This window comes from Miniopterus schreibersii, assembly GCF_964146895.1.
Source record: "Miniopterus schreibersii genome assembly, chromosome: 7".
NCBI lineage: Eukaryota > Metazoa > Chordata > Mammalia > Chiroptera > Miniopteridae > Miniopterus > Miniopterus schreibersii.
In genome coordinates this window covers 32,871,239-32,896,050 of record NC_138108.1, presented here as the reverse complement: position 1 = coordinate 32,896,050, position 24,812 = coordinate 32,871,239, and the positions used below count along the sequence as shown (strand labels likewise).

Sequence of the window (24,812 nt, the reverse complement as noted above, 5' to 3'; positions counted from 1 at the left end):
AGCGACTGAAGCGCACGCGCAGCTCCGCTTCCGGAGGCCGGTCCTCACTACCCACAATGCTCTGCCGCGCCGACCTGTCGCAAAGGCCGCGTTTCGGCGGCGAGCGAGCGCCCAGCTTTCCGCGCGGTGCGGCAGCGACGGCGGCCCGCGTCTCCCCCTCCTGCCGCGGGGCCAGCTATCCTGACGGTGTCCAGCTGCGCGCTTAAGTCTGGCCGGTGCCACCTGTCTCCGCAATGCCCCCCAAGAAACAGGCTCAGGCCGGGGGCAGCAAAAAGGCGGAGCAGAAGAAAAAAGAGAAGATTATCGAAGTGAGTTCCGTCCCCTCCCCCATTCACGCCGCGCGCCCTGAGGGAAGCAGCCTCCGGGTCCCAGCTCCTCCGCGCCGGCTCGCGTTTTTTGGGCCACGTGTCCGTCTCCTTGGGCGCAGTGTGGCCCTCTGCCCCTTCTTCAGCCCCCTGATGACACTCGCTGCGTCTCATAGCTATAGTGACGCTGCTGGCACCCCCGTACCCAGCCCTTGCTTCTCCCACACGCCTCCCTGCGCCGACCCCGGTGCCGAACGACACCTCCTCCTCCTCGCTCCGTGCCTGCCACAGGGTTTTGTCCTTGCGTAGTTATCAAAACCGAAGATGTTTCTGGGCTTGTGTTTAAAAAAAATAACGCCGGACGGGCTCAGACCAGACTTCTTAGGAAGGCCAACTCCCGACGAGCCTTTATGTTCCTTATTTTCTTTACCCATCACCTATAATAGTTTGTTCGAGCCAACAAATGACTACTTTATGGTGTTTTCGATTCATCTCTAAACTGTTTCAAGTTCCTTAAAGAGTGGAGGCTTCTTTCAGGTCGCAGCCCACCGTGTTGTAGCTTGCTACACGTATTGTGAATTAAGTCGAATAACGCTTTAAAAGATTAGGTTTTAGTGTCGCTAGCTGTGATAAGTGCCCTACCTGACTTTGTTTTCTGTGTGTGTGGGTTTAGTGCATTGCGCCTGGACCCTTTAACGACCGAGGAACGCAATCGACGGTCTTCAGTGTTTTATGTTTGTCTCCCAGTGACTGAATCAGTGAGATTCCTTAAGAAAGTGAACCATACTTAAAGATTCCATAAACGTACCGCATACCCCTCAATGAGGTATTTCTTCCCTGGATTCCTGCTGTTAATCCTCATAATTAAAGTAAATAGTTCCTGGTGTGGTTTGCATGTAACTGGAAAAAGCCATGGCCATTTTTTTATTTTTTTTTGCAGAAAGTATGTCTGAATAATGGATAGCCTTTTGTAGAATAGTTAGTTCCTTTTTATTAGAATATGACCAAAATGCATTTTGGGTGTTTTGAAATGAGATGTTTATAAATTATTGCTTTAATAAATTCTGCTCATTTGATTTAATTAACATGCTTATGAAGAGTTCTAGTAACCTTGGCCAGGTTCCAAATCTGAAGCAGCACCTGTATTCTTATTACCTGTTTGTACTCATTGGAGCTGTCATGCAACAGCATAACCAGACTACTGGCACTTAGGTATATCTCTGGGGATGGTGGCCTGATGGCATTCAATGCTAAGTAAACCAGGGGCATTTTAGGGATGACGTTTTGTCATTTTCCTTCACTGAGTTTGAATTAACATGGTTGACCGTGATGCAAAGTAAAACTCCCATATAGATGTGAAATTAAATGTTACGTGACAACTTAAAGTCTACTTTATTCATTATTGAGCTTGAACTACATTAGTTCCCCCGTATCAGTACAGGATACTTCAAGACTGCCAGCGGGTCGGTGATACCCAGCCTTTCTTTATATACTATGTGTTTTCCTATATGTACATACTTATGTTAGTTTCATTTACAAGTTAGGCACAATAAGAGATTAACAACAATAATAATAAAATAGATTATAACAATGTGCCGTAATAAAAATTATGTGAATGTGGTCTCTCTCTGACAACCTAGCTCATAACCTAACCTAGCTGGCTAGTAAGTGACTGGCAGGTAGCATAGACAGTATGGATACACTGCACAAAGGGATGATGGACATTCCAAGTGGGAGGGCAGGAGATTTCATCTTGCCACTGGACCAGGACACAATTTAAAACTTAATGAATTGTTTATTTCTGGAATTTTCTATTTAATATTTTTGGACAGCCGTTGACCATGGGTAACTGAAAACACGGTAAGCAACCACAGATAATATGGACTACTTTATATACAATTATTTGTTTCACTTTAAATTGGTAGGACTGGTATTTTTGTTTTAAGGGATTGTACGTGAAAGTTTTTTATAGTATCCCATCAACTGGAAATGATAGGTATATTATGGCTCCATTCATCTTGTAACAAGGTTATTTTTAGCATAAGAAAAAAGCAACTTTAGTTTCATTGATGAAGACTTTAAAAATGCAAAATAAGATAACTGCATTCTTTAACTGACAGAAAATATTCTGAGCAGGGGAAATTAAGCATGTTTTCCCCCCCCTCCACATATATGATGAGCGCTTTTTTTTTTAATTGTCGTTTTGTAGACTCAAGTGTTGCATGGTGAATAGATGTTTGCTATCATTAGAAAGGCAAAACAGTATTGTGAATTGTAGTGTTAAGTTTTACCATTTGTTGTGAAACTAGATTTATAGAGAATATTATGTTATCCAGCCTGGTAAGGAAACAGTATATTCCATTTTAATAAATACTATAGGTAATTTTTTTTTTAAACTTAACCTAAAGCCCTAGCATGTCTCAGTGGCTATTGCAAGGGATGTCAAAGTCAAAGTAAAGTATAATATATGACAAACTCTTAATGAACATTTTTGTAACTGGGTTCATACTGGGTGTTGATCTCTATCATAATTGTATTGGAAAAGTGTTTTATACTCTGTTTTGATTTGTAAAGACTAATACCTATTTCAGAGTATGGTTAATTTGGGGAGATTTTATAGTAATATGACCTGAAATTTAAGTTGTTCAAAACTGATAAGTAGAACATATGCTTTTAAGCAGCACTTTTGAATAGACTTTAAAATAAGTGGTTCCCTATCTATCTTTTCCCTTTTCTGTACCTTTGTTGCTTCCACTGCCACCACCATGGGCACTTACTGTAGAAAAACAACAACAACTTGTAGCTTTTGGGAACTCTAAGGAAAGAAGTGAAAAAGAGGCATGAGAGGCCGCATAATTTAATGAAAGAAGCACCAACTTGGGGGTGAGGTAGACCTGGTTTGAGTCCCATGTTTTAAATAAAAATTTCAAACACTAGTTTTAGACATGTTACATTACCTATCTGAACCACAGTTTCTCAACCAGCAAAATGGAGCTAGTTCCTGTATTACAGAGCTGTGGGTTAAATGAGATGACATGTAAGGTATCTGACATACAGTACATATTCAATAAATGGCAGCTGTTATTTATATTGTAAGTAAGAAGTAGCTAGGGGAAATAATCAGAGTAGCCTGCGCTGTCTATACAGTGCTTACTTTTTGTCACTTGAAATAATTTATTTATATTGTCTGTGTTTTTTTTCTTTCCCTCTTTAAACTCCCCAAAATTTCATGAATTAATTTGCATTAATGTGTTTTCTCTCTGAAATTAGTATATCAAAAAGCATTATGGTTAGACATTCACACAGTTGTCCTAAATGGCATATACCATTTGCTTTACTTAAAGCTAAAATTTAATAAACTGAAGTCAGCTTTGAGAAATGGAAAGAGGGAATTAATCTTTGGGCTTAGGGCAAGCAAATAGATGTCCTGCTAAGGACTTGTAGCGGCAAGGAAGTAGTAATACATAGAGACCTATAGAGATGGGTTCCAGGTGTGTAAAGGATGGAGAAAGAGACATAATTGGTGGTAATGAAAAACTTCGGCCAAAGTCAACTGTTGATTACTTGAAGCTGGATTAACCAGTTGTGGAAGGTCCATTGCCTGGATAGACTACAAAAATACATTAGACAGTGCAGGTGGGGAGGGGGGTTGACTAATGAGATAAAACGGTGCTAGCCTCTGCTTACCCTAGAGTCCCAAAAGGTAGACCCCAGTTATCTTTTATTTATATATATGTAATATATATTTATTTTTTTGATTGGTTTTAGAGAGAGGAAGGGAGAGAGAGAAAGAGTCATAGATTTTTTGCATTCATTGGTTGATTCTTGTATGTGTCCTCACCGGAGATTGAACCTGTAACCTTGGCATATCAGGACGATGCTCTAGCCAACTGAGCTACTCCAGTTATATTTGAGCACTATTCAGTATTGACTTGCCTCCTGCCCCTTCCTTTTTCTTTTACAAGCTACCCTGTAAAAGAAGCAGAATTACATGGTTGGGGAGGTCAGTTTTAAGTGAAATCTGGAATTCACTGAGAAGCCAGTCTTTTCTTAGAATTACTGCCTGTTTCTAAACTTTGTATTCAGAGTACCAAGTCTGAAATACAAACACTGTTTCTTCCTTATAACCTAACCTTTGGGATCTTATTATTTCCCTAATTTTATCTTAACCATGACTTGGGGTTGATTGTAACCTCTTCCCACCTCATATTCCCCCTCTTCCAAATTCAGGTTAATTTTTAGGTAAGGATCTGTCCTAAAGAAAAAGGGAGAAAGCCCTTTTGAAGTATTACAAATTGCAAGCCATCCTATTTTCAAGAGGTGGTGTTGGTATACCAGATCCACAGTGTGGTATTCAGAAGACTTTTTGTCTACCAACCAGCCCAGTAACCTGACTAGGTTTTTCTGGGAAGTAGTTTTTCATGGTGGGAAGAACAAGGACTTTGCTTGGAGTCAAACACCTTGATTCAGATATCATCTGTCATTTAATAGTTAACACTTAGTGGGCCTGACACAGTTCTCCATGTTTTGGAGATCTGAGAGAAGAGAAACAGGCCATCTGCAAGTGATAACTTTACACAGCCCCTTTAATTCTCTCAGTGGGATAAGTAATGCTGTTTTAAATTGAGGAAACAGGCATAGAGGTTAAATAAATTTGCCCAAGGTTACTAAGATGGCAAGTGACAAAGGAAGGATTCAAACCCAGGATATGGGTTAGTGTGAGATTCACTTTACAGATAAAACTGGCAAAGAAGGTAACTTGCTCAGTTCTGTTTGGGATTAGAATGTGGGCAGTCTGACTTCAGAGCTTATACTCTTAAAGCATCACATTATACAGCCTGCCCCTTATTAACAATATTACTTCAAGAGAATTGTTGAACTTTTCTGAATTTTAATATCTACTTTTACAGATAATAGTACAAGGCTGTTAAGAGGATTCCGTAAAATATATATTTAGGAGTTTATGTTTAGTGACTGCTAGATAAATAAGTGTCCCCTGGCTCTGTGGAAAAAATAAGTTCTGAGCTCTAGAGACTTTCAAAAGCACAACTTATTCTCTCTTTAGACTGCTTAATTATGTGCTAAAATGGTGTAATTGAAACCTTTTTCTTCTGAGTACTTTCTTTTCTAGCTGGCCAGGTCCCCGGGCCTTTTTTTATCCCTATGTTTTCATGTATCAGTATCTATCTTGCTATTTGGTCTTTATTCATAGTTTGCTTCTTTGTAGCTACATTAGGAGCATGGGTTGAACCCCAGTTATGCTCTTCTCTGGCAAGGTATATGTAGATGCTGTTGTACTTTGATAACCCCTTCCCCTTGTTCCCCCCATGAGAGCTCACTTTTTGTAAAAGTGTTGTAGGTGGTAGGATGGCGCCAGGATGGCACCAAGTGCCTAACTGGTGGGGTCAGACCAAAGCTGGGTTCAGCAAACCAACCTCGGTACTTGGGTTATGGCTAAGAAAGAATTCAGAGCCAAAACTCAGACTATAAGAGAACATTTATTTGGTTAATCACGGAGGTAGAAAAAGTAATTACTAGAAGAAATGGTTTTGGGAAACAGGTTATAGAGGCAAAGAAGGCCCTAGGAGTTTGGGAGTGAGGGAGCTAATACTCATGTGCCTGGAGGAGGGGGTAAAAAGCACAGGCACGCTCACAGGAGGAGAGGCATTGGATCCTCCATCCTAATGGTTTTAAGGTTGGAGATCTTAGGGGAGGTCCCAAGGAAAGATCTCATTATAATATGCAACAGCTTTCCAGGTGTGTCCTTTCAGGGTTGTCATCTCCACTGATTGATTGGTTGGCTGTGGCTGGTTTTGTTGCTTCTCTGGGTCTGGAACTGAAATACAGGTGAAGCCTAGATGTTATCTCTAGGGAGGAACAGTCTGGGGGTCCAAACCACAGGACCAGGGATTTGCTAGGGGGGAAAAGGCTACACTGGGGTCAAAGTCCCACCCTACTATTATCCGTTGCTATGCACCTGGGGCTGTCCACCCTGATGACCTTCTGTGCCTGGCCCATCTTCCTTGCTCTGCTCACTCTAACTGCCTATCACAAAAGGAAAGTATGTCATTTCACACCTGGTTGCTGCATGTGATCAGTTATCTCCATATGTCACTTACCCTTGACTATCTTTTATTATAAATGGATTGAGTATTAAACTTTATTTATAAAAACAAGGTAAGCCAGCCATAAAAAAAAACTCACTGCAGAGAATTTTAGCCTGTATGTGCCTACTTCTGCCTTTTAAAAATATCCATAGGCTATAGAAAATTCATGTAGAATTTTGTAATATGTTGGAATAGTAAAACATGGCATTTAAGTAAGGAGAAGTAAAATTTTTATGGATGGGTATAGATGTGATGAGTAAGGAGATAGTTCTCAATGAGAAATACTTTTTTAGAGCTAAAACCCTCTTAAACTGTCATCTTAAGAACATTGCAATATCTGTTTTATCAGTTTTGAGGTACTGTAAAATGATGCTGTGTTGGATGTTTCTAAATACTGATCCTATCAATGCTGTTTTCCATTTCCAGTTTGTTCAGGTATTCTCTATAATACTTCTTCCTGTTACCCTGTCCCTTCCCTTAGAAATGATTTCAAAGTAAAGACTGTTTGTGACTAAATACCTCTCAGTGGTCTTTGGTTACTTTCAAAAGTAAAGATCTTTTTGCCCCTTTTTTCCTTTCTGAAACCCACCCATAAACGAGAATAAGAAAAGGTACAAAGTCCATCTAGAAATTAGGAGGCATCTTTAGTTTTGAACCTCAGTTTATGAAGATGGATAGTGGGTTGAGTTGGTATCTGACTTAGTGTAGAGCAGAGCAGTCATGTCTAAGTTCCCACCTAGGCACTGTACCATTGAAAAGCAAGTGGATTTGCTCTGCAAAATTCTGGAAAAGTTCAACAGTGTGAGGAGTAGGTAATGCAGAAGGCAAGAGGCAGAAAACGGGGTGGGGGTGGGTAAAGTGATGGAGTAGCTGATAGTTCTTATCTCCCACCACTCAGCCAGATGATTACCCATGCAAGAAAAGGGGCGGGGGGATAAATGTAAAGGCCTTTCTGCTTTTGGAACTCTAGGCACAAAGGAAGTAGGGAGAGGTGGTTAAAATGTGATCCTGAAAACGGCTACTACGGAGTCTGTGCGGTAAACTAACAGACACCCCCTCCCACCTGCTCTGTTTCCTAGTCCTTTTAACCAGGGTTATTGCTCTCCCAGCTAGAGGATCCTTCTTCAGAGAAACAGAAAAGACAGGAAAAAAGACTTCGGATTCTAGTATTTGATAGTTTCCTTGCCACCCATTCACTTAGGATGAAGCCTACTAGTCAAGCCTCCTGCATTAGTTTCCCAGGGCTGCTATATATAACAAATTACCACAAACTGGACCACTTAAAACAACAGAAGTTTACTCTCACAGATATGAAGGCTAGGTATCTGAAATCAAGGTGTACGCAGAGCCATGTTCCCTCGTAAGGCTTTGGGGAAGATGTTTTCTTGCCTCTCTCTGGTTTCTGGATCTTCTGGCAGTCTGGCATTCCTTGGCTTAAAGCTGTGTCATTCCAGTCTATCTGCCTCATTCTTCACATTGTCTTCTCTGTGTCTGAGTGTCCTTTCCTCCTCTTATAAAGATACCAGTCATGCCCTGGCCAGGTAGCTCAGTTAGTTGGAGTGTCATCCCCTACATCAAAAGGTTGCGGTTTTGATTTCTGGTCAGGGCACATACCTAGTTTGCAGGTTCGAGCCCTGTCAGGGCCTGTATGGGAGGCAGCCGATTGATGTTTCTCTCTCACATCCATGTTCCTCTCTCTCCCCCTCCTCTCTCTCTCCCTCTGTCCCTCCTTCCCTTCCTCCGCTTCCCCCCTTACTCTCTAAGCATATCCTCTGGTGGGGATTTAAAAAAAAGATAGATACCACTCATTGGATTTAGGGCCCACCCTAATTCATTGTGCCCTCATCTTAACTTACCACATCTGCAAAGACCTATTTGCAAATAAACTCACATTCTGAGATTCCAGATAGATGTGAATTTGGGGGGGATGCTGTTCAGCCTACTACAGTCCCCAAACACGCACGCATGCACACACATGCAATGCTTCTAAATGTTTTTGTACTGCATGCCTATTAAATATGAATAGCCACAGATCATGATTAGTGCCTTGCATATAATGAGCATTCCATAAGTGATAACTGCTATTTATATTAATAGTTTTCCCAAATAAAATTAAAAAAAAAAAAAATAGTTTTCCCAGATTACTATATTAATCCAGATTTAAGTAACATCTTGCTTTTTAGTTAGGTATACTTCAATTTTAATATTTCCATTTTTGCAACAGCTAGGAATGCATACTTCTCAGTAGTTTGAGTTCTTTAAATTTAATTGTTTTAAGGGGATAACTCTACCCAAAAAATCAGTCCAGAACTTAATGTATCTTCTTATGCAGTATTTCTAAAAATGTGTTCAATAGTACATAATCCTTCAGGATACTATGAGAATAATGCATTGTGAGGTAGAATACATTCCGAAATTGCTGCCTGCTGTATCCCCTCTGCTAAAGGCTCTAAACTCTCTTGTGCTTAAAATTAAAAACCCTGTTAACCAAGCATTTCCCTATTAACCAAGCATTTACTTGTCTATAGGACTTCTTATTCTAGTATAGCAACTCTGCACATCCTGTAGAACTGATATTCCAAAACACTGGAAAAAGCATCATGGCGTAACAGATTGAATGATGATAGTTGTAAATGTGTATTGAGTTATATAGAATTCTGGGTGATGTTTTGAGGTCATATGTTGCCTTCACCTGATGTTTTAGTGTTTTGCCTCTGTGTATAGCATAAGAAAGAGTACATTTCTTACCAATAAGTAAATGAAAGAATGATTTTTAGATATGACTGAAAAAATAGATAAGAAATTAATATAAATGGCTAAGATATTTTTATACTCTCATTTAGGACAAAACTTTTGGTCTGAAGAATAAGAAAGGGGCAAAGCAGCAGAAGTTCATCAAGGCTGTCACTCATCAAGTTAAATTTGGTCAACAAAATCCACGTCAGGTAAATAATTTAAATTTCTGCATTTTCTTCATCCAGATATAATACAGCATCTGTTACAGATAAAAATATTTGGTATTTCAAATTGGAATTCTATTCTACAAACTTTTCTGCGTCTTGCCTGTGTTACTCAACAGTGCCTCTTAGATATTCCTCTAGCCATTTTGATATAGTTCTTAATTCTAATGGCCACACACTATGGGAGTATACTGTATTCATCCATTTCACTACTTATAAGTGATCACTTTGTTTTCAGCACAAGAGATATCCTTGTATGTGTATTCTTACATGCATTTGTGCTTTTCTTTCTGTGGCATAAATTATTTGGTGGCATATTTCTAGATCAAGGGAAATGGATTTCTGATTTTAATAAGCTTTCCTGATCACTTGCCATAGAGATTGTAGTACTTCACATTTTCATTTGCAGTGCATGAGTTCTAGGTACTAAAGTTTTTTCTAATGTTTTCCAATCTAATAAGTATAAAGTAATACCTCATTTCTACTTTGTTTCCCTCACTAGTAGTGAGTGTGTCTGTTCATATGCTTGTTGACTATGTGGGTTTGTGCTTCTCTGACTTGCCTATTCAAATTCTTTTCTTTCTTTCTTTCTTTCTTTCTTTCTTTCTTTCTTTCTTTCTTTCTTTCTTTCTATTGTCAATATATGAGACACCTTTTGTCTGCATTTCAGTTTGTGAGGTTTCTATTACATTTAGTTTTTGTATTGTCATATACGTTTAGCTTTTCTTTTATATAGTTAAAAGGTCTCTCTACCACTAGATTATTCATGCTTTTCCTAGATTTGTTTCTAATTCTTTTCACAGTCTATAATTTGTCATAAAAATTTATTTTATATATCACTAAATTTATTTTCTTTCAAACGAATAGCCACTTATACCAGAATCATTTATTTTTCTTGGCTTTTCTTAGTGCATTTGTTCCATATGAATTTTGAAATTATTTTATTCATTGGCAACTCATTAAAAAAAATATTAGCCCCATTTTCTTCCAGTTCTTTAGCTCTTTCACATTCTGGAATTTAAGATTTTATAGACAGATTTTTATTATAAAAAGTTCTTTTGTCACCATCATATCTCATTTTCCTTAACTTTTAGAAACACTTTTTCTTATCTGAGAATACCAGAATATATATTTGTGAGATTATTAACCTCCTCTCTGAAACACTGATTCATGCTGTTTATAAATTTGTGTCTCCAACTCTTTTTTTTTTTTTTTTTTTTTTTTTTTTTTTTTTTTGTCCCCTCTTACACACAGCTTGATTCTAGAGCCAAAAACTGTTGATCTTCTGTACCTCGTTTAGTAAAAATATATGCTCATGCCTTGGAGTCAGATCAACTTGGATTGAATCCCCCTGTCTTATTTGTTACATGATCTTAAATTATTTACTGACACTGCTCTTTATCTATATAGTGAAAGGACTTTCCTTGCAGGGTTCCTATGGTGGTTAAATGAGAACATGATGTAAGTCTTCATTCATAACATAGTTATGTAAGAAGAATTCACTTTGTTCCCTTGTTCAATCCTATTCTTTCTCCCCCTGTTTTTTCTTCCAGTGGGAAGTATGTTGACTGGTAATTTCACATGTAGACCCAAGAAACCCATAAAATTTGTGGTGATAGTTAAGTTTACTAGTATATTCAGTATTATATTTTTTATTATTTCTTAAGTATCTTACCTGGGCTCTTATCTGCAAACATGAGGTGCCTAACATTGGAAATGAGCAGCAGTCCTGTTGTTAAAGCTGGGCAAGAGGTGCCCCACCATAGGCCCTGTACTACAGAGGTTGATCCTACTCTGTTACCTCTGCTCACAGGCAGGGAGTCAGTGAGGCTAAGGATTGTGTCCACCCAGACTGTTCATCTCTCTCCACAACAGCTCAGGTCATACAAAAGATCATGTTACCCTATGTCCATCTTAGAGTATACTGTGCTGCCAGTATGCCTGAAGTAATCAAAGGGAGGATGTGTGCTAGGAGTGTGGCAGAGCCTGGATCCATACCATGTCCTCCCCTGCACCTTCTGCCTTCCTGCACATGTGGTGGGATGAAACTCAGGATGGGAAGAGGAAGAGCCAGGGGTGGACTCTTGCTTTACTGCCATGCTCCAGTGTGGAACTCATGGGACCTGAGCATTTTAAAGCTGAGCCTGTCCTTCCAGGCATAAGGTATATTTGTCAAGTAGGGGTACAAACCATGTTTTATTTAACATTAGTTTGATTTCTAACTTATAAATATTTACAAAAATGGTCTTTGGGTCTCCACTGTACTCTTTCTCTGGTCCTCACAAGTGTTTGAGATGGGTCTAATGATCAAAGGATAATTTTATTAAAAATAAAGTGACTTAGCCCAGCTAGGTGTGGCTCAGCGGTTAAACATTGACCTAGGATACAGGAGATCGCTGTTCGATTCCCGGTCAGGGCACATGTCCAGGTTGTGGGCTCGATCCCCAGTAGGGGACATGCAAGAGGCAGCCAATCAATGACACTCTCATCATTGATGTTTCTCTCTCTCTCTCTCCCTTCCTCTCTCTGAAATCAATAAAGATATATTTTTACAAATAAATAAAGTGACTTAAAATTTTAAAAACTTTTCCTCATTTTTCTGTTTAAGCACATCCACCGCATGGTTGGTGTCAGGATTTGTAAAGTCTTTAACCTTGTTATTGCATTTAGCCATTACCTTCCTAAAATTTCCTCTTCCTTGATTACATTTTGTCCTAGATTTTTTCCTATTTCTTTGATGGTTTTTGATCCTTTTAATGGTCTTTTTAGGGTCTTAGAGTTTGTTTAATATTGCTATTCTTCAAGGAACTGTTTTCTGCTCTTGTCATTTTTTAAGCTGTCTTCGAGTAACCTCATATACACCCACAGTGTATAAGCTGTTCTTTCGAAAAATCTTTATCTCAAAGCAGTCTCTCTCTCTCTAGGTGTCAAGATCCATGTCCAGCTGCCTTGTATGCTCCACCTAGTGCTCTGTAAATATCTCATACTCAGTATATCTAAAACTGAGCTTATCTCCACCTTCTACCCTGAAACCTGTTCCTCCTGTATTCCCTGTCTTTTTTTAACAGCACTAACCGTACATATAATCCTAGTTCCTTATACTTCATATCCAGTCAATTAGTCCTGTCGGTTCTACACCTTTAAGAGCTCGCTCTCTCACTTTTCTCTATCCTTGCTACTAATGCCTATTTTAAGCTCTTGTGTTTTCTTGCATACAGCAATTACATTAGCTTCCTAATTTTCCTTGCCTTCATTCTTGGACTCCTTCTAGTCCACCCTCCACAAACTTGCCATTGTGATCTTTATAAAATACAATCTGATTGTGTCACAGGCTTACCTATTCTTTCACCTACTGATATAATCCAAACTTCTCATTGATGTTTCTCAGACCTTGTTCCTACACTTCCCTGTATCTTTGCATTTGCTGACACTCACTGGATTCCTTTTCTTGCCCATCAGGAGAATTCATCCATACATTACTAGCTCAATCTAATTTTCTTAGGCATATAGGATTTCTTGTTCCCAGAGCACCAATGTATTGTATTATAGTTGTTGACATGTCTGTCTTCGCACTAGATTCTGAGCTTCTTTAAATAAGCATCTTTGTCTTTTCATCTTTGTATTCCCTGTCATCTAACATAGGACCTGACATATAAATATTTGGATGAATCCTCTAATCATATTAGGTATGTAAATTGTGTGCCTGGAACTATATCATATGTATTGTTTGTTTTGTTTTGTTTACTTTCCCACGTTGACTTGGCCCAGTGTTTTTTCACAAAGGTCCTATAGTTATTTTGGGTGGTACAGTTCTTTATTGTGTGGAACTGTGCATTTCAGGATGCTTGCATCTCTGACCTTCAAAAAGTGCCCATGTGTTTCTGGGGAGTGGGTTGTTACAAGAAGAAAATCGTAGGTGAGAACCATTTGCTAAAAATGCTGGGCATGTAGCAGATGCTTAATAAATGCTTATGGCTCTAAGCTTCTGAGTATGCTTTTAACTTGGCATGGTACCATTTATAAATTTTTTTTAAGTAACTGCCACAAAATTTAGCAGTTTTGTTTAATAGTTTAACCACACCATTTAATATATACTGAAAAGCCATTGTGAAACTGATATTAAGAGGTAAGGACTATATACATATAAATATCCAAATGTCTTTGTTATGTTAGTGCTATAATGTATATTACTGTATAGTGTAAACAGTTATATGAAATCAAATTTTTATATTATACCTGGGAATATTATAGGTAGCACAAAGTGAAGCTGAAAAGAAATTGAAGAAAGATGACAAGAAGAAAGAATTGCAAGAGCTAAATGAGCTGTTCAAACCTGTAGTTGCTGCTCAAAAAATAAGTAAAGGTAAACTTTAAAATTTCAGAAGTGTTATTTTTATCAAATGTGATTCATGTTTAAAATCTCTTAATTTGTTTTGATGTATATTTTCTTTAGATCATAAGCTGACTGTATCTGCTATGAAAATGATACACCCTTTGTCAGTATTATCTACATCAATGACTTTCTTACAGTTCCTCTACATATGTGCACATCTGTGTCATTGTACAACTATGACTCCAGCCAGTAGCCCCCCTACTTAAGGCAAAATTAAGAATTTAGACAGTCTACTAGTTGACTTATAATATCCAGTCTTTGGTAGTATACAAGGCAAACCTAGGGTTGTATAAACTGTAAGACCTAAACTCTTGACAGTATACCTCCATTTATATTTCTCTTTTGCCTCCTGCCTCATTGACTACAACTAGAAAGTGACTATGGAATAACTTATATGTTTGTTTAGTTTCCCATCCCCTATCCCCTTTCTTGATAATAATAAAGGAAACAAAAATGTATATAAAATGCTGTAGAAGAAGTTGAAAAGAAATGTCTTACTGAACACCCATAAGTGGTATTTTCCTGTCACTTAAGTGAGTAGAAAATAAGTTAACCAAAAGTAATTATATCTCACCTAGAAGCTGTACTTTATGATCTGGCAGATTGAAATACAAATACCATATGCCATTTGACATAGGTGCGGATCCCAAATCTGTGGTGTGTGCATTCTTCAAGCAAGGACAGTGTACTAAAGGAGATAAGTGTAAGTTCTCTCATGACCTCACTTTGGAGAGAAAGTGTGAAAAGCGAAGTGTTTACATTGATGCAAGAGATGAAGAACTTGAAAAAGGTAATTTTTAAAAAACATTTTCTTAGAGATAAATGTCTCTGACTTTTGGTTTGTTGTTACTAAGATATTTAGTAGCTTGAAGACTATTTCAGTATTAGTAGACTGTAAAGAATAAATGTTGTTTTTCATATAATCTGAACTTACTACTTTATGCCTTTTGATTAAGCAAATGAAAATGTTTAAAAACCACTTAGTTACTTTGAGTTCGTCTCTCACCCTTTCTTATAGTACTACCTTCTCATTTGCTTAGACTACTTAGGATTTTGGTGAATAATCTCACACACTGTTTATTCCTACCTTTGGTGTTTTGAAGAAAGTAGATTGTCATGAGTCTTATAATACAGCTTTGTTGTCTAAGGAGATATGCAGTGTGTTTTGGGAACAGCAGATAAAAATACAATATTTAGTTTTCATTTCTCTTTTTTTAGATACTATGGAAAATTGGGATGAGAAAAAACTGGAAGAAGTAGTGAACAAGAAGCACGGTGAGGCGGAAAAGAAAAAACCAAAAACTCAAATAGTATGTTCTTTTCTTGAATTGAGTGGTATTTATCATTAGGGACAATTATGTGGCAAGATATTTGCTGCTGTTACTGGATCTCTTCATAAAGATGAGGTTTATTGAGCTTTGTTTTTAGAATTTACAAGTGTAAGTTATACAGAATTCTTGTTCAAAAAGTAGCTTTTGAGGACCATGTGACTGGAGTCCTTCAACTGTCATTTTCTAAAGTGACCTTTCTCAGATGTAGATGAACACAATCACATATTCTGATAAGAATTCTTCCCTTATTTTTTGTGCAAAATGAATGGAGGGAGAACTGTTAAACTAATCCACTTAATAACAGTAGGGAAAGTTTTTAAATCACAAGGGTGAAAATATTGTTACATATGAATTGCAGAATGAGTGTCTGGTAGGTAATGGCTCTAGTATTCCAGGAAATGTACTTTTTAAAATTAGCGCCTTATTTCTCAGACCCTGCATTCATGTTCACAATATTTATTGTGCAGTTACAGTGAAAAATCTAGCTTGTGCTAGAAAAATTGTAAAAGCTAGTTTTACTTACATGTGTTTTATTTCTTTAGGAAAGAGGTGTTGTATGTATTAGTTAATTTGTCCTTCTTATTTGGAAAGTTTATTACCTGAGTCTTCAATACAATTGCATCTTGCATTTTTTTTTTTTTTACAGCCCCCCCCCAATTGATTTTAGAAAGAGAAGGCGGGGGGGAGAACGAAACATCAATGTGAGAGAGAAACATCAATCGCCTCCCAAACGTGCCCCAACTCAGAACCTAACCCAAAACCCCCGGGTATGTGCCCTGACCAGGAATTGAGCCTGCAACTGAGATACATGCCCTTGCCCAGAATCAAAACTCGAACCCTTCAGTGAGCCAAACCGCCTAGGGCATGATTAGTCGTTAGGTCAGACCAAAACAAAATCATTGGTTTTATTTTTTATAAGCATTTCTATTTTCTCCTATTAAAAAATCAGACATTTCAGATTACATTTACAAAGGCTAAAATTAGGCAAACCCTTTTGTATAATTCAGAATTTACAACATTTTCTAAGACAGAAATTTTATATAGATCCTCTTTGAAGAGAAGTTACTGTTAAGTGATTTTAAGATTATATACGTATCTGTACACAGGGTACTCGGTACAGAATGGTTAGCTAAGGTTGTGAATAAGAATGTACTTGTTTTATATACCTAGGCATTTACCTTGGAAGTGGACTACACTGAGTCACTACTTGTGAATAATATTGTCTCTCTAGGTGTGCAAGCACTTTCTTGAAGCTATTGAAAACAACAAATATGGCTGGTTTTGGGTATGCCCTGGCGGGGGTGATGTTTGTATGTATCGTCATGCACTCCCTCCAGGATTTGTATTGAAAAAAGATAAAAAGAAAGAAGAGAAAGAAGATGAAATTTCATTAGAAGATCTAATTGAAAGAGAGGTAACTAGTCTCTTTTCCTACATAAAAAGAAAAAGCAGTATTTATTGTGAAATTTTAATATTTACCACTTGGGGGCAATAGCATGTTGTTACACAAGGGAAAAAATATGATCTTTTCCAAAATTGCCTTACCTTTTAAATTACCTTCATATGTCTAAAATGTAAACCTAGCCATAATCATTAGCCAATTAAGACATTAATTTTAGGATTATGAAACAATTTTCTAAGTACTAGCCACTAGCTTATCAAATAAATTGTTTCCAAATGATTGCTATATTAGTTTGTCAGTTCATTAAAATACTTAGTATTCAGATTGATTAAATCTCAGAGGCGGGGTGGGTGTGGGGAGGTGGCAGGAAGAGATTAACCAAAGGACTTACATACTTACATTCATAGCCCATGATGAAGAGCTGGGTGGAGTGGGGCAGACGGGGGTAAAATGGGGGACATCTGTAATGCTGTCAGCAAAATATTGAACTTGAAGTTTTAGACATTTTCCCTGATGTCTTATTTTTTTTCCACCATTTTACTAATCATTAACATTGTATGGAAGGAGGCAACTCCACTATAGTTTGTTAGTTATATGTTTTATATCATCCCTGGGCTCAAAAGGAAATGGAGTCTTATCGAAAATAATCTTCAACTACTCATCTCTGGTTCAGCACAAAAGAATTTTAGTCTATGAGTAAATGGTGAGGTTATTAGAAATACTAGCTTTAGGGTTGTACATTTTAAACTATATTTTGCCATGTCTTACATAATTTATATTGTCTAAATGTCTAATTTTTTTTAATTTTTTTTGTTTGTTTAAAATATTACAGATGTCCCTTTTTCTCCCCAATGACCCATTTCACCCTGTCCTGTCCTATCCCATCCCCCTCCCCAGTCCCTCTCCCCACCATTGTCCATGTCCTTGGGTTGTGCATATCTGCATATAAATTCTTTGGTTACTCTCTCCCCCTCTACCTACCCTCCCTCCTCCATCCCTCTGACATTCGTCAGTCTGATCTATGTTTCCATGTCATTGAATCTATTCTGTTCATCAGTTTATTAAGTTCTTTAGATTCCACATATAAGCGAGATCATGTGATGTTTGTCTTTCTCTGCCTGGCTTACATTTGTTCTTAAATGGACTTATTTTTGTGTCTCATGAGGTAATACACTGTAATAACAAATATATAGACTTTGGAGTCAAGTATATTCAGGATTGTTTGTATTCTGGTCTACTGAATATTAGTTGTTAATCTTTGGTAGATTTCCCCTCACCCTCTGTTTGCTTATTTGTGCAGATTAGTGTGTTAGCATATATTATAAAGCGTTAATAATGAATATCTAGCAGATGTTCAGCAAGTATTACTTTTCTGTATATTTATTACGTGATTATTGGCCCTGAAGAGCAGGTGCTATTTTTTTGCTTATTTTTTTCTCACCTACTGAGGAACACAAATAAAACTTGAACATTGAAGTTGTTATGGTGTTTTTCATATTTATTGTTTCCAGCAGTTGACTTGTATTAAAACAATTTCTCATAAGTTTTATGTTCAATTTTGAAACAATCTCTAGTTCAGAATAATATATTTTATTTAGAAATGTTAATCTCTGGACACTGGTTTTGCTCATTGCTATGTAAAATAAAAATAAACCAGTTTGTTTTAAATTTAATGTCTTCATAACAGCTGCAGGCAAAGACTTAATTGCATTAAGAGAAATGCTATTATGGATGACCTGAGGGAAAAAATTGACTCTCTTATCTTGCAGCGTTCTGCCCTAGGTCCAAATGTTACCAAAATTACTCTAGAATCTTTTCTTGCATGGAAAAAAAGGAAAAGACAAGAAAAAATTGATAAACTTGAGCAAGATATGGAAAGAAGGAAAGCAGACTTCAAAGCAGGGAAAGCATTAGTGGTATGTCCCAAATGCACCCAATACATTCTTTATTCTTTCGTTCATTTTATAATTTGTGTGTCGTGCAAGATTTTATCCCTATTTAATCATGTGTACGTCTAAAATCAGTGATCAAGAAATGTGTGAATTTTGTCCTGAGTTGATATGTTTATCTGAATAGATCAGCGGTCGTGAGGTGTTTGAATTTCGTCCTGAACTGGTTGATGATGATGATGAGGAAGCAGATGATACCCGCTACATCCAGGGAATAGGTGGTGATGAGGTAAGAGGAAGCTTTGGCACCACATCTCATGTTGATTGAGAAAGAGAATGGAGAGTGACAGTAGAGCAGCATGGTTAAGAGTGCCAACTCTGGGCCTCAGTTCAAATCCTGACTAACCTGGGAAATTACCTATTGGGCCTCCACCCTCACCCGTAATGTTGACATAGGATACTCCCTAATCACAGGGTACTTGTGAGAATTAAATGAGTCAGTAAATTTATGTTTTCTTTACAGAACTTAGGGCAGTACCTGGTATATAGTTAAGCGCTTATATATATTAGCTGTAAAAAAAAGTGTTTTTATTCTCCCTCTAAAAGAAAAAGGCTGTTTTTTTTTAATACTTAAAAAAAAATCATGGAACAGAGATACTAACTTAAAAAAGCACAGCCCTGGCCAGTGTGGCTGTTGGAGCTTCGTCCTGTACACCAAAAGGTTTCAGGTTTGATTCCCAGTCAGGGTGTATGCAGGTGGCAAGCAAACGATGTTTCCTCCTTCCTCTCTTTAAAAAAAAAAAAATTTACAAATTAAAAAATAAATAGTACAGAGTAGGAAGAAAGAGACAATAACAGAATCATTTGGTTGTAGGCAAACTTAGTAATGGCAGAGAGGTGACTGTTTTTTGTATGGTTATAAAATTCTGACTTCTGTCTTGCAGTTGAAAGATACAAATATCGTATTCTGTGTGTAAGAGTGTGATGTCAGAGGAAGAAGCTTCAAATATGGCACTGCTGTTTTTCAAGAAGTTTAGAAAAGTAAATTTTGGCAGTAGTCAATCATTTGTTTTCACTTGACACTAGTAATAATTTTGTTTAAGGTAAAAGGAAAGCAGTTCATGAAAATTGTTCTTGTTAGTAACAACTTTCTTTTCCATATATTTTTAAAGGTTGATGATTCAGTGAGCATAAATGACATAGATTTAAGCCTGTACATCCCAAGAGATGTAGATGAGACAGGCATTACTGTAGCCAGTCTTGAAAGATTCAGCACATACACTTCGGAAAAAGATGGTAAGTGTGCTAACTTTTGTGTGATTCTAAGAACTAGGATGCTGTCTAAAGGACGTTAGACCAAGCTTGGCAAACTTAGGTGCCTACAGCATAGGCACCAGATTAGTAACCGTAAGTGTGTGGTTTTATTTACTGTAAAAGTAATGAGTCGTAGAGGCTGTAGAAATGGGTGGCTGGGAGTTCATTGAAGCCATTAACCAAAACTAGAAGGGGACAAAAATGAATTTGGAGATGTAGCTAATGAGTTCAGTTCAGGACCTCATGAGGGTGATATTTTGGTTATCAGAAGTGGCCGGTGTGGCTCAGTTGGTTGGAGCGTCGTTCCACACACTGAAAGGTGGTGATTTCAATTCCCGGTCAGGGCGCATACCTAGGTTTTGGTTTTGATTCCCGGTTGGGTCACATATGAAGACAACCAATCGATGTTTCTCTCTCACATTGGTGTTTCTCTCTCCCTGTCTCTCAGAAGTCAACTAACATGTCCTCGGGGAGGATTTAAAAAAAAAGAAAAAAAGTGGCATTGGGTGCTCTCCCTCTCTCAGGCTCATTACCTTTGCCTTTCCCTTGCCCTCATAAACTCAAGGGCCCTTCTTTTGCCTCTGTAACTTGTGTCCTCAGCCTACGCAGCCCAGCTGTCTCACTTCTGCTGCCTTTGTAACTTACTAAATAAACTTTCTCATAATTTGCGGGGGGAGTGACATTATCTATGATACTGTGTAGACGTTTGCAGAAGGAAAAAGTTGGATAGTCATTAAGCTGAGAGTGAATGAGTTTACCCAGGTGCAATAATAGGATGAGAACATCTGGAGCACACTGCAAACATTAGTGTTTTATAGTCAAAAGAGGAAAAGCCTGGGAAAGACATTGAGAAGGACAGAGGATATTAAGGAAAGAGTTTCAGAAAAAGCAAGTAGGGTGAATTGGAAATAGTTCTTTAGTTGCAATTAGGGAAGGAGTTGTAGGAACAGGGTTCCAGAGTTTATCGGGCTGTAACGCTATGAGGAATGAGTACATACCGCTCACTCTTAAGAACTTTGGGGGGAGATATGGTCACGGGAAGGGGTTTTTTAGGGTATACGAAATCTACATTTGACAGGCCATAAGAGAAGGATGTGGGAGAGGAGGAAAACTGAAGATGAAAGGACATTAGTTGTGGAAGCAAGAAATAGAAGTATAAATAATGAGTTCAATTAAGAGAGAGTGGAGGCAAGGCTGGCTAGGTATGTTTGGAAATAAGGATTGTTGATGCAATTTATATCTAATTGTGTCTTGAGTCAAGAGTTTGAAGAGAAGTAAAAGTTTGGCGTGGTTACAATGAGAGGAAAAATAAAGAATACTTATCAAGGCACCAATTGAGAGAGAAAAGGCTAAACCTTATTTTTACAGAAGTGGAATACAAGTTGTAACTTGAAAAACAGGCCTGTTCTCCTGAGACCTGAGAATGCTGTCAGACTATTGTAGGCCTTTCGTGACAGTAGGCATAATTGCAAGTACTTCAGAGGTTTTGATCCCCAAGACTTTGTCATCAGAGATTTTTGCAATACAGAAAATCGAAACTATGCAATTAAAAATTGTCTTTGTGTAAATGTTGGCATCATTGAACAAGGGAAGGCAGCATTTTTGTTTTCTCACTTATAGACTGTAAGGAAAAGTAGCTGCATGGCCCTGTGTTCTTTTTTCACAATTTGATGACATTATGAAATGTTTATGGATTCGTACTCATTTACAGCATTACCACTAGTGTGATTTAATTACTATATGCAGAACCAAAAGCTAAGTGGCTACTTATCATAAACATTTTTTATTCCATAACCATTTATTGGAACAAAATATTATATGAATGTTGACTGTTTAAAACCTTATTGCTAGATCATGTAGGGAACATGAAGTTGTATAGGATAAATCTTCTCCTCAAAGGTATGAACCATTAAGCGTTGAAATGTTTAAAATGAAACACATTTTATACAGGTGTAGGTAATTGGTACAAGTAAGCTCAGAAATGAAAGATCAGCTCTTGCAGGGAGGGCTTTCATGGAAAGCGGGAAAGGAAATGTAGTATCAGTTTGTGACTGTCAGTTACCGGTGGACTAGTGTTTTCTGTTTTTAGGCCTTACTGATTTCAATTTTTATTTTTAGAAAACAAATTAAGTGAAGCTTCCGGAGGTAGGGCTGAAAATGGTGAAAGAAGTGATTTAGAAGAGGACAACGAAGGGGAGGGACAAGAAAATGGAGTCGTCGATGCTGTTCCTGTTGATGAAAATCTTTTTACCGGGGAGGATTTAGACGAACTAGAAGAAGAATTAAACACACTTGATCTAGAAGAATGACACCAGACAAGTCCGTGAAAAATTAAGCCAGCTCAGCATGAATTGAAATTGACTACTTTAATTTTTTTCCACCTAGAATTCTTCAACAGGATGTTTATTTCCCATGCTGATTTTGGAGGGCTTACTCGCCTCCATAAAAGGAATATTCTCCCTACGTCTTGTCTTCTGACTTTGGCTACATCTCATAGTAAGTTCAGAGTAGTAAATTGAAAATATGGTCATTGCAGAAAATGATTGATTGTTGTAACTGTGTCCACTCAAGTAGGAAGTGTTACTGCTTTTCCAGCTTTTGATTTTCATTGGGCATGTGTTACTACAAGGACAACATAAATTTAAATTTAAAATACCTTTATTTAATGCAGTTTTTAATGGGTGACTTTATTTCTTTTGTATTTATATGTTTAAAAGACTGCCTAAAATACGAGCTCTGTGCTTCATAAAGGAAACTGCATATGCAGATTCAGTGTTGTATGTTTTTGGGCAATTAGTTGGACCTTTAAAATGAAACTTCTTTAATCTGACAGGATCAGCTGCAGTGCCCTGTTATAAACTGTTTTAAACTTATCCCTCTTCTTTATTGCCAATAAAGTTGTAAATAAAGACCATCGTACATTAAAATCCAAATATGGGCCTTTTTTTGTGTTTTAAGTTTTCCTATGAAAGTTTTCTTAGCATTTCTAGCTTGAGGATTTTATCTAAATATCTGTTATAGTTAACTATCACAGAAGGCACAGACATTTCAAGAGCTCTCTTAATACTGATTACAGAACTATGTAAGTACTGACAGTACTACTATGAGCTTACTAAAACTAATACTTAGCTTTGAAAAAACACCATAGGTGATGTTACATGAAAGGGTAATTCCCAAATTGATCATCAACCTAATTAAATATCACCTACAGTTGAACCAAATACTACTTAAGCATCATTGTGGAGATCTGTGGTGTAATAATAGTATATACTGAGTTTGATTACTCTGTTTGAAAGAGTGTAAACAAATCCACCAAAAAACTGGACTAAGGGCCTTTGACATAGAAATGCCCTGAAAAATTAGGGTAACACATTTAAAATGGGCACAATTCGCTAATGACATACTTAGTACTAGTTACACCTTTTTATTATTTTTATGAAAGTGTATTTTCATATATAAGCACTTTTGTTATTTGCAAATATAAATGGATTTTAAGGCAGCTAAAATAACACTAAATATCAGGTGACCTGGGCCCTAATCCCATTTCTGCTTCAGGTAAGTTGTATGATTATTAAATCTCTGAATCTTAGTTTCTTCATCTGCATATTGAGTTAAAGTGCTTCTGAATTGTAAAACCTAAGAAAACATGGTTGTAAATCTTGTTAAATGATACTATCAAAGACAATAAATTGACTTCCTGGTTGTTCAGTACTAGTACTATAACTGGCATTTTTCAAATGTAAGAATATCACGAGCCAACGTTATTTCCCATCTGCAATGAAAATGCACTTTAAATACTTTGTATATAAAAAGACTGCTTCAGTTTTAGTTTGTATCTATGAAAGATTGTTCCATTCTTTTTATAAAAAGTTTTAGATGTTATTTATTGCATTTTAATAATAAAATATTTTAAAATAATCCAGTACGCTTAAATCTTTCTAAAGCTGCACCCAAGCAATCTTTTTTCCATTTTTCAAACCATCTAAAACTTTTCATAAAAGTTAGAATCCATAAAAGTTAGACCTTAAATTGTGTGAGGTTTTTTTAATGTATATTAAGTATAAACCAAAGTATGCTAAAGGCTTTTAGTTGTTTAATTTAAATTTAAAGTATTACTATCTTACAGCAAGCATGTGATTTTGAAAACCAAGTTTTCTTTAATAAGTGAATCAAAAGGAAAAATACTACAGGGTGGAGGTAATTTTTGATACCTATAATTTAAATTAGGATGGCCTTCATCTGTCTCTTTTATTATAAATACAGTATATGCTCAGAGAATGCAGAAGCATCTTCATCTGAGAAAATCAAAATGGAAAATTAAATCTGCCTCTAAATTAACATATAGTACATTTCAAAGGTCAATAGATATAATTTATGTATTGTTCATAGTACAGTTACCTTATATTAATATAGTAAGTCTGAAATTGGTTCTCTTTTAAACCTATTTACACATTACTTTTAAATAGTTTTTTCTTACAAATTGCTCTTTTATATAATTCCCATTGTTCACACAGTAGATCTCTATAATCCAGTTTCAGTTATGTAACAACTTCATTTTAAAAGGTTTGTTGTTTAGGAATTCAGAAACTTAACGTGTAAGCCTTCCATAAGAGGGGAACTATGGCTTTGCACTTCCTTATAGTCTGTAAAATAAGATTTTCCCAAATGTAAAAACTTTATCTTATACTCACTAACAATTACAGCCTATAATGATCCCATGTTTGCTAAAATCTTTCTAATTCAAAGTAAATTATAAATTTTTCCTTATTTTTACACAAATTATTTTTATGATACTGTAAGCCCACCATGGGTAGACTGATACCTAATTGTATAACTATACCATATATTTTTAGTGCTTGAATTGGGCAACTAACCATTAATTGATTTAGAATGTGGTAGGAATAAAACTACAGAATCAGGCTTTTAGGTGTAGCAGATCATTAAGAAAGCATCACATCCATCCTCGGGTTTTAACACACAAAATGGACAGAGGAAGTTTGTGACAAGTTCATACAGATAATTTATGGTATTGTGTATGTTGTATTTGTATTCTAGTCAGTTGACTTTGTATAAAGAACTTTCAGGATCACAGACTGCAGACCATTTACTAC

At 36.9% G+C, this 24,812-nt stretch overlaps 1 protein-coding gene across 1 annotated transcript; it reads left to right on the top strand.

The window, feature by feature from the left end:
• The first annotated feature begins 51 nt into the window (after positions 1–51).
• Positions 52–23,409, top strand: ZC3H15 (zinc finger CCCH-type containing 15). Its single transcript, XM_081142442.1, has 10 exons — positions 52–308; positions 9,256–9,357; positions 13,624–13,735; positions 14,403–14,555; positions 14,984–15,075; positions 16,328–16,510; positions 18,268–18,414; positions 18,575–18,676; positions 19,560–19,683; positions 21,820–23,409. Exons 1-10 carry the CDS (start codon positions 234–236, stop codon positions 22,008–22,010), a joined length of 1,281 nt encoding a protein of 426 aa, XP_080998568.1. The 5' UTR covers positions 52–233; the 3' UTR covers positions 22,011–23,409.
• The last annotated feature ends 1,403 nt before the right edge of the window (positions 23,410–24,812 follow it).